At 38.2% G+C, this 13,382-nt stretch overlaps 1 protein-coding gene across 1 annotated transcript; it reads left to right on the top strand.

Annotated features, from left to right (window-relative positions):
* Positions 1-12,031: 12,031 nt before the first annotated feature.
* On the top strand, positions 12,032-12,500 carry LOC101049977 (small ribosomal subunit protein uS17-like). Its single transcript, XM_039461662.2, has one exon. It carries the CDS (start codon positions 12,093-12,095, stop codon positions 12,498-12,500), a length of 408 nt encoding a protein of 135 aa, XP_039317596.1. The 5' UTR covers positions 12,032-12,092.
* Positions 12,501-13,382: the final 882 nt, after the last annotated feature.

Here is a 13,382-nt window from a genome sequence, read left to right as displayed (position 1 = left end):
CACGATCTTGGCTCACTGCAACCTCTGCCTCCCAGGTTCAAGTGATTTTCCAGCCTCAGCCACCCAACTGGCTGGGATTATAGGCATGTGCCACCGCACTCGGCTAATTTTTTGTATCTTTAGTAGAGACTGGGTTCCACCATGTTAGCCAGACTGGTTTTGAACTCCTGAACTCAGAGGGTTATCCACTCACTTCAGCCTACCAAAGTGCTGGGATTACAGGCATGAGTTACCACACCCAGCTCTGAATAGACATTTTTCAAAAGAAGACACATAAATGGCAAACACATATGAAAGGCGCTCAACAGCACTGATTATCAAATAAAGACAAGTCAAAACTACAATGAGATAATATCTCACCCCAGCTAAAATTGCTTTTACCTAAAAGTCAAGAAACAATGAATGCTGCTGAGGATGTGGATAAAAGGGAACCCTTGTATGCTGTTGGTGGGAATGTAAATTAGTACAACCACTATAGAGAACAGTTTGGAGGTTCTTCAAAAACTGAAGCTAGAGCTATCATATAATCCAGGAATCCCACTGCTAGGTATATACCCAAAAGAAAGGAAATCAGTATATCAAAGAGTTAACTGCACCTCTAAGGTTATTGCAGCACTATTCACAATAGCCAAGATTTGGAAGCAACCTAAATGTCCATCAACAGATGAATGGATAAAGAAAACATGATGTATATACACAATGGAGTACTATTCAGCCATGAAGAAGGAGATCCTGTCATTTGCAACAGCAGGGATGGAACTGGAGATCATTACGTTAAGTGAAATAAGCAAGGCACAGAAAGACAAATAGCACATGTTTTCACTTATTTGTGGGAGCTAAAAAGTTCAAACAATATAATTCATGGAGATACAGAGTAGAATGATGATTACCAGAGGCTGAGAAGGGTAGTGGGTGTGGGGGGAATTGGGGACGGTTAATGGGTACAAAAATAGGAAGAATGAATAAGATCTAGTATTTGATAGCACAACAGGGTGACTGTAATCAATAATAATTTAATTGTACATTTTAAAGTAAGTAAAAGAATATAACTGGATTGTTTATAACACAAATGATAAATGTTTGAGGTAACAGATACCCTATTTACTCTGATGTGATTATTACACATTGTATATCTGTATCAAAATATCTGATACACCTCATGAATATATATACCTACTATCTACCCACAAAATTTTAAAATTAACTCACACTCTGGTGAGGCTAACAGATAAGTGGGCCATCGTTTACCATACAGTGTGATAGAAGCTAAAATAGAGGGAAGCACAGGGTTCGCAGGGGATGTGAAAGAAGGTTAGCTAACTCAGCAAGAGTGTCTGGAGAGGCAGCCCACAGAGTTGTCTGAGCTGACAATCTGATGTGCTATATATCTTCTTCCCAGAACAATCCAAATGCATGAAATTTTGCATATACTTTTATAATTGGATTCCAAGCTGCAGAATCCTGTGCTACTAATAAAATACATCTTGCTGTAGTACTTGGAAACTCATCAAAAGGGTTTTTTAAAGGAGGCTGACAATAAGAGATTCATATTTAGAAAGGTCTTTGGAGTAGCCCATATTATATGCTCAATAAATATTTATTGAATGAAAGAGTGAATTAATCTCTAGAACTAAATGATAGCTAAATTGATATTTCATGCCCTGTCTCCACTTTCAAAATTTTAATATTCAAATGAATTCTATAAGCACTGGTGCAAGTGGAGAAGAGCATTCCTGGACTACCTGAAATCGTAGTCACATGGCAGAACAATGTTATCAAAGATTAATGAATCAAAAGTGAATGAATCTTTTTTACCTATGTATGTGAGTAATTTTATGAGTATGGATACACTTCTTTCTACTGGTTCTGCTTAGATGAAAGCTTAGATGACTTTGTGGTGGAAAAAAAAAGAAAAGAAATAATTTCTCTTGGCGATAGTTTAATTATTGATATCTAGTTAATAATATAACGTACAACTGGCAACAAGTACTTTGCTTACCTGAGGCATTTGATCTTACTATGTATATCAGACAGAATAGGTTATGCTGTGTAACAAAGCACTCCAAATTTCAGTGGCTTAATACAATTAATATTTCTTTCCCCTTCATGTGATATATCCAATGTGTGCCAATAGGATGGACTCAGGCTTACTGAAGTTTCATCTCAGTTCATGCTTGGCACCTTAGAAAAAAGAAGAGAATGAGGTGAATTGTGCACTGGTTCTCAAAATTTCTCTTGGGAAACACATGCATCTCTTCTGCTTGCATTTCACTGGCAATGAGATAAGTCACATGGTCTTACATAATGTACCTGAGAACTGTGATCCTAACCTGTGGCTAGAAGCAGGGAGAACCAGACTATTTGTTGAAAATCACTGATGACATCACAGTCCACCTATTTAGTCACCAAATATTTGGTCCCCTCTCCCACCTGCACTTAAAATACACTCCTTCTGAGGAAGACAACCCAAATGTCTCCTCTTCAGTGTTAAACTTAAAGTCTGGCTCCCCTAGGAGATGTGTGGTAGTCTCTGCATCACGGGGTGACACCCCATTATGTCTACATAAAGTCTGGATGTGACATCTTTTGCTTCAAGTCCTACAAAATATAAAGACCAGTTATCAGCCCTCAATATACCATACAATGGTGGATCAGGGCAAGATATGTGCCCTAAATAACTGCCATTTGGAAGTCAGGGTGTGTAGCAATTCTAAAACCCTCTTGGGCCAACCTTAGAAGGGCTTCCTACACTGAAGAGGGTAAGTTCCTTAGCAGGCTCAATTTCTGCCCCCTCCAGCGGAAGGGATTCCTCAATCCACCTATCTCCCCAGCCCTTGCATGTACCTTTTGTAAGATTTGGCCTCATCAGAAGTAGGAATTACTAAATATGTCTTCTTTAGAGGTTACAAATTTATGAGGAACCTGATGTGTATTCCAAGTTTTACCAAATGTTTGGCCCCTGTCTAATGATGGATATACATCTTTTCATCCTCCAGTAATAGTTTTCTGCCACTTGCTGCCAGCCCCCAAGTCAGTATTTCATTTTATGGAAATTTAACTAAAACAGAAATCTCTGTGACATCCAGGATAGACTTGGTTATGTTTTGATAAAATAAAACAAGTTTAAAAAAAACCTCAGAAACTCAGCATCTTAATTTTACAAAAGCTTATTTCTTGCTTATGCTACATGTCTAGTGCAATTCATCAAGGTAATAAAGTAAAAATTAGCTCAGACTATAAAAATCTTCCCTAGTGTTCTTCAGATTGGAATAAAAACACAGATAAAACCAGCTACAAAGTTAACAGGAAACAATATTTTTATCCAAGGACACACTGAAGCTGTCATAACAACCCCTTCTTTAAGTGGCTACTGTTTTCTTAAGCACGGAGAAACTTTGTTCTTCAAAATCTGAGACTTTCAGAAATTTAAATGATTTGATTAAAATTGTTGCTTGAAAGTATATCAATAAAAATGAAACAACCCACACTGCCTTGGAGATCGAAGTTACTCTGATACAGGGAAATAGTCTCCATTTACAACCCAGGTGCAGAGCTTCACATAAAGCGTTTCGGCACACAAAATTCCACATCTATCTTAACTTTCTTTTCTTCCAAGGAAACAAAGCCCTGGGTCTAGTTTGCAGGTTGGATGTGATGTTGACCATTTTACACAGCCCTGCTTTGCTTTGAGCCTACAAAAACACTCCTGCATTGAAATTCGCCTAAATTCTACTCTGCTCTCCAATTCTGTCTATCCCTAACCCTCTTTCCCTTTGGTGAGATTCTTCGTGGTTCCTCTAGTATGTGTGTCTCCCTATTGCAATGGATCAAAATATCTGAGTTTGCCTGACAAAGAGTTTCTTTTTTTTTTTTTTTTGAGACAGAGTTTCGCTCTTGTTACCCAGGCTGGAGTGCAATGGCGCGATCTCGGCTCACCGCAACCTCAGCCTCCTGGGTTCAGGCAATTCTCCTGCCTCAGCCTCCTGAGTAGCTGGGATTACAGGCACGCGCCACCAAGCCGAGCTAATTTTTTGTATTTTTAGTAGAGACAGGGTTTCACCTTGTTGACCAGGAAGGTCTCGATCTCTTGACCTCGTGATCCACCCGCCTCGGCCTCCCAAAGTGCTGGGATTACAGGTTTGAGCCACCGCGCCCGGCCTAAGAGTTTCTTTTTAGTGGTTTTGGCCTGAGCAGACTCAGAAAGACTCAATTCATTGTAAGCTTTTGATGTCAGAAGTTCTTCTATAAAAGTTCATTTCAGGCCCTGCCTTGACCCTAAACTATTCTAGCTTGAAACAAGCTGGTCTATATTACACGAGTTCTCACTCACAAAAGCTATGGGGTTTAGAAATAACAATGGCTGAAAGATGAAGTCTTAAATGCTTCAGGGCAACTTGGGTACCCGGCCATCTCTAAAAATCCCATTGGTGGATGGCCAAGCCGCCCAGTGAGCCTTTTTCTGTCTCCATATCTTTAAGACACTAAAACCCTGGATAGAGCAAATCCTGCACTGTGCCCTAGGTAGCTGCCATCTCTCAATAATATTTGAAGAATAAAATAGAGGGAAAGGAATTATAAATATGCAATCTTTTCCCCACTCCCCCATCCATCAATGTAGTTATCCCTAAAGAAAAATCAAGGAGCTCAGAAGTGAGTATCAGCAATTTTCTCAAGAAGTCTTAGAATTAGAGTCATGGAGATACAAAGAGAAAGTGGTAGGATATCAGCCTTTGTTCCAACAAGAAACTGACGTGGGCAGGAAAGGAACTGACAACGAGGAAGCCTTATCACTCCTTGGTCTAAAAAGGCAAAGGGAGGGAAAAGTAGAGCCTGGGGAACATTGGAGATATGGAACAGGGATCGCCTGACAGGAGCCACAGCTGCAGAGGAATGAAGCTACTGCCAGGAGAGTAAGGAGGCAAGCATTGGGAGTAAGGAGCGGGGAGAAGACCAGAAGAATAAATATCTCAACCTCTTTGCTTTCACACTCCAGTAAAACCTTTGATGCTTTCCACTGGCCAAACCCAATTGGACTCCAAAAGGTAAGAGAGCCCAGGAGATACATTGCTGAAAGTTAATCTCTGGAATTATAGTTTAGGGTGGAAAAGAGAATGTAACGGACTAAGGTTGGATGTAGGACAAATGGAGACTAATCAGCACAGGTGGGATGACGAGAAAAAGAGGAAGGTAGATGAGCAAATACATGAGAGAGGAGCTGTTGCCAACAGCTAACTTTTACACGGATGCAACTTCCGACTGTTTAGGCTGGTACTTTGCTGGTTCATCAGATCATGGATGGACAGTCTTAATGTATTCTAAGACTAATGCATGCTAAAACTTTCCTGCAGTTGGAAGTGAGCCCCATTTCTTCTTCTGGCCCAAATTCTTCTAAGTGAATCAGGTGCTAGAGCTGAACATGTCACCAGGAATTTAATATCTTTTTTAAAAATTGATATGTAACTCACACCACATAGATTCTTTTAAATTATATAATTATGTTATACATAAAGGTTGTACAACCATTACCACTATCAAATTTTAGAGCATTTTTATCACCGTAAAAAGAAAACTCATACCGTTAGTAGTCACTTCCCATTCCTTTCTTTACCCAGCCCTAGGCAACAACTAATCTAGTTTCTGTCTCTATAAATTTGTCTATTCTGAACATTTTGTATCAGTGAAATTATACAATATGTGGTCCTTTATTACTGGCTTCTTCCACTTCGCATAACATTTTATGGTCCATCTATGTCATAGCATGTCTCAATACTTCACTCCTTTTTAAGGCTGAATAATATCCCTTGTATGGATATACTGTATTTTGTTCATCCATTCATCAGCTGGTAAATATTTGGATTGTTTCCATTTTTTGCTTATTATGAATAATGCTCTTGTGAATGTTCATATACAATTTTTCGTGTGTCATATGGAACATACACCTAAAAGTGAAATTGCTGGGTCATATGGCACTCTATTCTTGACTTTTTGAGGAATTGCCAAGTTGTTTTCTAAAGTAGCTATGCCATTTTATATTTCTACCAGCAATGTATGACAGTTCCAATTTCGCTATAACTTCACCAACGCTTTTTATTGTCTGTACTTTTTATTCCTAGTGAGAATGTACTTGGATTTATACTATCAGATTATTGAGGTCAGGCTCTGGTTTGTGATAGGAATAGAGGTCTTGTGGGGTAAATATATCAGACAGGGGTTAAAGTCAGAGTAGTTGTACATAAACTGTGCTAGTTGGCTTGGGAAGGTGAATAAGTTGGTGACTTCTATACTTCAGTCTTCTAGTTTGGGATATATGCAGGGCATATATGCCTTGGGAGGAGAGCCTAACAATCTCCCCCATTTCAATACTTTTGGCCATTTGTTTTATGCTTTGTGTTCTTTAGACAACTGGAGAGTCTTCGGGAAGTTTCCATGAGTTGCCCATGGTTCTTCCAGATATGGCTTAAGTACTGGAGAAATCATGGTACTGGGAAGTTCAGGGAAGTCATAGAGGAAGAAAAGATCATTGGTATAACAAATTGGGTACTGTGGGAGAAATGATATCTTGTTGGAAAATCCCACAGTGGCTCAGTATTCAGGCTAGCTTAGCTGACTGTGGAAAGTGTATCAACAAATAGATCTACCGTGCTAGGCCCATGTTAACATGTTCCATCAGTTTGAGAGTGGTGAGTGGATACTAGAGAGCTTTGACAATATTCTTCAAAACTGGCATGCAAAGGGGATAATGGAAAGATGAAGTCCATGAATGGAAAAAATATGCCTTGACAAGCAAAACAGAGGTAATGAGAATAGAAGCACATGCTGCGAAGAAGAATAGTAAAATTCCTATACACAAAAAAATACATAATGTGATCAGATTCAAAGCTTATTTGTAGTTCATCATTGCGAACTACAAATGTTAGAATGATATAGGAGCAGATGCAGCAAAAATGAAGTTTACTGGAGTGAGTCCCAGGGTACAGATATTCCTTAGTTACTGACAGATGTCATAGGTGCTTAGTCATTGGATGGGTTAGATCAAAAGTGGAGCCACCAGGAGTGACTTTAGACTGAGGCAAAAGTTTAAAAGTGTGTCATATGAAGACTTATTGTGGGCAACCCTGGGTTCAGATGTTTCTAGTTAGGAATGACATGCAGTTGTCCCTGGCAAGCAGGGCTTTTTTGCCCTTCTTTCCACTATAGTCCTCGGGCATTGCTATCCATGAAATTCTTGGGCGATATCAACAAAATAGAGAGCTGTTTGGATCCAGGAAGGAATCATCTCATTTGACTTTTAAAAAGTTGTCAAGGATTGACTCTGTCCCTATTCTCTCTTTTAATTAATTTTTGTTTTATGCTGGAAAATTTTTTTTTAGAGGAACTAGCAATGGATTAGCATATTGAGTATTAGAGATAATTTCTGATAATAATAATGATGGTTAGCAGGCTAAAGAGATTTGTGCTGTAATTGCTAATCTGTTTTATAGATTAATATTTGTTTTTTTCAATAAGCATACCTAAAAGTGTGATCCAAATTAGCTTTGAATCTGATCACATTATTTTTTTGTGCATAGGAATTTTACTATAGATGATTAAGAAATGATCCCTAGCCCCAAAATATCAGTTTCCATATCTGTGAGATTAGAACATTGCATAACTTGAAGCCTGTAATATTATTTCAGCCTGTTCCCTTATTTAAGCATATTAATGACATTGCTCATTTTAATTCTTAAAGAAGATCAAATGGAAAAACAATCAAAAACCCAAATTTATTTTTAGAGTAGACTTTTATCACTGCCTGCCAGTTTCTCAATTTCTGGAATAATGTGTTGCTTAAATAAATTGGGCATGAGAAAACAAAACGTATTCATCCTGGTAGAGAGCAGAGGTAGAATTTAGAAATAGCTTTGCTAGAACTTCATTAGTCATTCTCTTTAATTTTTCATGTCAATTGTGTAATGCTGTTTTGGCATCACTCTGAACAAGAACAAGAATTCTTAAACCTCTCTAGGAAACTTTAAATGTTCAGAAAACAAACACTACCTCAGAAGCTTCAACTGGTGAATGTGAATAGAGAGTGAAAACCATAATCCTCCAAGAAGGTTTAAGTGAATTTGTTGTTAATGTTCCTTGCTTTTCCTAGAAAACTCTGATTTCTAAGGTAAAGGTGTTTTCAGAAAAAAATTTGTTGGCTTTATGTAATTTTAATAAATAACCCCAGGGTTGTTTCAAGAAATAAATCTTAATAAATAACCTCAAGATCATTTATTAAAATGTTATAACTCTTCTATGGTGAAATTAAATATCTATATGATTTAAAATTTAGAATTGTTCTATCAGAACCCAGTTGTGTTTTTCTTTTTCTTTTTAACAGCTTCATTTAGATAGGATTCATATACCATAAAAATTCATATTTATAAAGTGTACAATTTGTGGGTTTTAGTATATTCACAGAGTTGAACATACTCAATATAAATATGCACATATTTATATATAAATATATGTATATATCACATTTTATTTATTTATAATGTACAACTGATAGACATTTGGGTTGTTTCCACTTTTTGTATTTATGAATAATGGTGCTGTAAAAATTCTTGTACAAGTCTTTGGACATATGCTTTCAATACCAGTCATGTTTTAAATGCACATGTGCATAGGTTGTTGATGTGCTTTTTTTCTTCTGTGTGCCTTCAGAAGTGGGAAGTATACTTTTATAATCATTTACACTCTCATATTCTGTCTTTGAGCCTGGATAAAAAAGAGAGAAGATACTTGGGTTGGGGGGGGGCGCGCAGGTGAAAGGAAGAGGGGTCGGAAACCCCAAACACACTTTTTCTTTCTTTTTTTTTAAATTGCATTTTAGGTTTTGGGGTACATGTGAAGAACATGCAAGATTGCTGCATAGGTACACACATGGCAATGTGGTTTGCTGCCTTCCTTCCCCTCACCTGTATCTGTCATTTCTCCCCATGCTATCTCTTCCCACCTCCCCACCCTCCCGCCCCTCCCCCATTTTCCCCCAACAGACCCCAGTGTGTAGTGCTCCCCCTCCCTGTGTCCATGCAAACACACTTTTTCTGATGCAGAATCAAGGGTGAGTTCACCACAATTGTCTTACAATGGCACATTTCTTCTTTTTTCTATAAAAAAATATAAATAAGCAAACTAAAAACACTCCTATGAATATATGTATTATACATAAGTGTGTATATGTATATGTATATGTGTATATATAGGCTTTATCCAAAAAGTAAATAAAAAGTAATTGGTAAAGAAGACTTTCGCCGGGCACGGTGGCTCAAGCCTGTAATCCCAGCACTTTGGGAGGCTGAGGCGGGTGGATCACGAGGTCGAGAGATCGAGACCATTCTGGTCAACAAGGTGAAACCCCGTCTCTACTAAAAATACAAAAAAATTAGCTGGGCATGGTGGCACGTGCCTGTAATCCCAGCTACTCAGGAGGCTGAGGCAGGAGAATTGCCTGAACCCAGGAGGCGGAGGTTGCGGTGAGCCGAGATCACGCCATTGCACTCCAGCCTGGGTGACAAGAGCGAAACTCTGTCTCAAAAAAAAAGAAGACTTTCAAATATATATGTTATGTTGTTTTTAAAGTATCTCTTTTGAATATCTAATTTCCAGGTCTTTTTGAGAAAACCAACTTTGTACAACTAGGTCTTGAAAGGTTTTATTTTACCCTTATTTTAAGAAATCATATGCCCACTCAGGCCCAGTTTTATAGCATAAACTCAAGTGAAATAAAAATACTTTCCACTTGACTATTTTCTAAATTTAGTTGCTAAATTGTTTTTGCCTTTTATCTTTTTTTTTTTTTTTGAGGTGGAGTCTCGTAATGTCCCTGGGCTGGAGTGCAATGGCCTAATGTTGGCTCACTGCAACCTCCACCTCCCGAGTTCAAGCAATTCTTCTGCCTCAGCATACTGAGTAGCTGAGACTACAAGCATATGCCACCACACCTGGCTAATTTTTGTATTTTTAGTAGAGGCGGAGTTTCACCATATCGGCCAGGATGGTCTCTCTCCTGACCTGATGATCCACCCACCTCAGCCTCCCAAAGTGCTGGGATTACAGGCATGAACCACCACACCTGGCCTGTCCTTGCTTTTATAAAGTCTATTACAAAATTCTTATTTGGTGGGGGCCAGGCACGGTGGCTCATGCCTGTAATCCCAGCACTTTGGGAGGCCCAGGCGGGTGGATCACGAGGTCAAGAGATCGAGACCATCCTGGTCAACATGGTGAAACCCCGTCTCTACTAAAAATACAGAAAATTAGTTGGGCCTGGTGGCGCGTGCCTGTAGTCCCAGCTACTCGGGAGTCTGAGGCAGGAGAATTGCCTGACCCCAGGAGGCGGAGGTTGCGGTGAGCCGAGATCGCGCCATTGCACTCCAGCCTGGGTACCAAGAGCAAAACTCCGTCTCAAAAAAAAAAAAAAAAAAAAAATTCTTATTCGGTTGCTTTTGTGTAATAATCAACAGAAAAATGCTCTGGGTATAATCTCCACTTCACATTGCAAAGTGAGCTGGCTATAATACACTGACAAAGTCAACTCATAAGCAGACAGAATGAGACAGTTAATCCTCTCACCTCCTGCTGGGGCTTCTCAGTTTAACAACATGCATTATCTCTTACTGGTGTCAGACACTGTACACTGTATCATTACATATGCATTTTGTCTTTAATCTCCACAAGAGACCTCCAAAGGAAACATTATCTTCATTTCAGAATGAACAAACTGAGGCGTAGAGAGGTTGCCTAACTTTCCAAAGTCACTTGTGGAGCTCAAATTCAAACCCAGGTCTTTCTGACTTTTTCAGGTCTAACCCCAGGGCTCAAGTTTTTACCCATTCCATAGTACCTTTCTATGTTATGAAACTAGATAAGGGCAAAGAAACCTGGAAAACAAATTTTCAGGGAATTTCATCTGTTTAGGACTATCTGGCAAGCTTCTTTGAATAAAATAGAGCTGGGAATCAGGAAAGAAACAAAAAGGATGTATAAGTAGTCAAAGTACATTTTAAAAACTTCATGCTCTAAAATTCACACACATTGCTTATAGGAACATTTCTCAGATTCCCTCTCAGATACTTTTTAAAAATTGCAGTAAAAGACACATGACATAAAATTTATCATTTTAACTATTTTAAGTGTACAGTTCAGTGGTATATTTATACTGTTGTGCAACCATCACTGCCATCCATCTTGGGAACTCTTTTCACCTTGCAAAACTGAAACTCTATACCAATAAACAATAACTCCCCAATATATTCTCCCTTAGCCTCTGGCAAATATCATTCTACTTTCTGTCTCTATGACTTTGACAACTCTAAGTACCTTATATAAGTGAAATTGTACCGTTTTGTCATTTTGTGATTCGTTTATTACACTTAGCATAATATCCTCAAGGTTCATACATGTTGCAGCATATGGCAATGTCCTATGTCAATGACCTCCTTTTTAAGGCTGAATACTATAACACTGTGTGTATAGAGCATATTTTGCTTATCCATTCATCCACCCTCAAACACGAGAGGCTGCATCCACATTTCAGCTATGGTGAATGATACTGCTATGAATATGTGTGTACAAATATCTCTTCAACACCCTTCTTGCAATTATTTTAGGTATATAACCAGAAGTGCAATTGTTGGTTTATGTGGTAATTCTATTCTTAATTTTTTGAAAAGCAGCCATACTGTTTTCCACAGTGGCTGCACAATTTTACATTACCACCAACAGTGCACGAGGGTTTCAATTTTCCCACATCCTCACCAAAATTTTATTTACTTATTTATTTTAATAGTAGCCATCTAATGGGTGTGAGGTGGTACCCATTTTAGCTTTGATTTACCTTTTTCTAGTGATTAATAATGTTGAGCATCTTTCTGTGTGGTTATTGGTCATTTGTAATATTATCTCTTGAGAAATGTCTATTTGAATTCTTTGCCCACATCTGAATCAAGTTGTTAGTTTTAGAAGTACTCTATGTCTTCTTTTTTCAGGTAGCAGGGAAGATGGCAGACATTCAGATCGAATGTGCCTAGCAAAAGCAGCTGACCATCTTTCAAAACAAGATGAGGGTCCTGCTGGGAGAAACTGGCAAGGAGAAGCTCCCACAGTACTACAAGAACATTGGTCTGGGTTTCAAGACAGCCAAAGAGGCTACTGAGGGCACCTACGTTGACAAGAAATGCCCCTTCACTGGTAATGTCTTTATTCGAGGGAGGATTCTTTCTGGTGTGGTGACCAAGATGAAAATGCAGAGGACCATTGTCATCCACAGAGACTACCTCCACTATATCCACAAGTACAACCGCTTCGAGATGTGCCACAAGAACATGTCCATACACCTGTCTCCCTGCTTCAGAGACGTCCAGATCAATGACATCATCACAGTGGGAGAGTGCTGGCCCCTGAGCAAGACTGTGTGTTTCAAACTGCTCATGGCCACCAAGGCCGCGGGCATCATGAAGCAGTTCTAGAAGTTCTGAGGCTGGATATTGGCCCACTCCCCAAAATGAAATAAAAGTTATTTTTTCATTTCCTCTGCCCGCCACCAAAAGTACTCTTTGTATTCTGGATATTAATACTTTATTAGATATGTGATTTATGAATATTTTCTCCTATTCTATGTGTTGCTTTGTTACTCTGATAATATCATTTTTTTCATTTTTATTGTAGTAAAATACACACAAGATTTACCATTTTAATCATTTTTAGGTATACAGTTTAATGACATTAAATGCATTTATAATGTTGTACATCACCACCCATAATGTCTTTTGATGCAGAAATTTTTTAATTTTCTCATGAAATCCAATTGTATAATTTTTATTTGTTGCCTATGTTCCAATGATTTTGGCAAAATCATTGTCAAATCCAATTCAGAAAGCTTTTGTCCTGTGTTTTCTAATTATAGCTTTAGGCATTACATTTACATCATGAGCCTATTTTGAGTTAATTTTTGCATATAGTGTTAAGTAAGGGTCTAACTTCATTATTTTTCATGTGGATATTAGTTTCCCAGTACCATTTGTTGAAAAGACTATCTTTTTCTCCATTGGATTATCTTGGCATTCCAGCTGTAAATCATTTGACCATATTTGTAACGGTTTGTTTCAGGGCTCTCTAGTCTATTCCACTGGTTTATATGTCTGCCTTTATTCTAATACCATAGTATTTTCATTACCGTAGCTGGGTAGCAAGTTTTTAAATCAGAAAGTATGAGTCTTCCAGCTTTGTTTTTTGTTCTTTGTTCTTTTTGCGTTGGCTATTGAAGATCTCTTGAGATTCCACATAAATTTTAGAATGGGTTTTTCCATTTCTTCAAATAATATTATTTGGATTTTGATAGAAATTACACT

Source organism: Saimiri boliviensis, chromosome 7 (genome assembly GCF_048565385.1).
Source record: "Saimiri boliviensis isolate mSaiBol1 chromosome 7, mSaiBol1.pri, whole genome shotgun sequence".
Classification (NCBI taxonomy): Eukaryota; Metazoa; Chordata; class Mammalia; order Primates; family Cebidae; genus Saimiri; species Saimiri boliviensis.
This window is presented reverse-complemented; position numbering and strand designations above follow the sequence as displayed.

Excerpts from the sequence above, each read along its gene's own strand:
- LOC101049977 (XM_039461662.2), top strand. The coding sequence starts at position 12,093 with ATGAGGGTCCTGCTGGGAGAAACTGGCAAGGAGAAGCTCCCACAGTAC.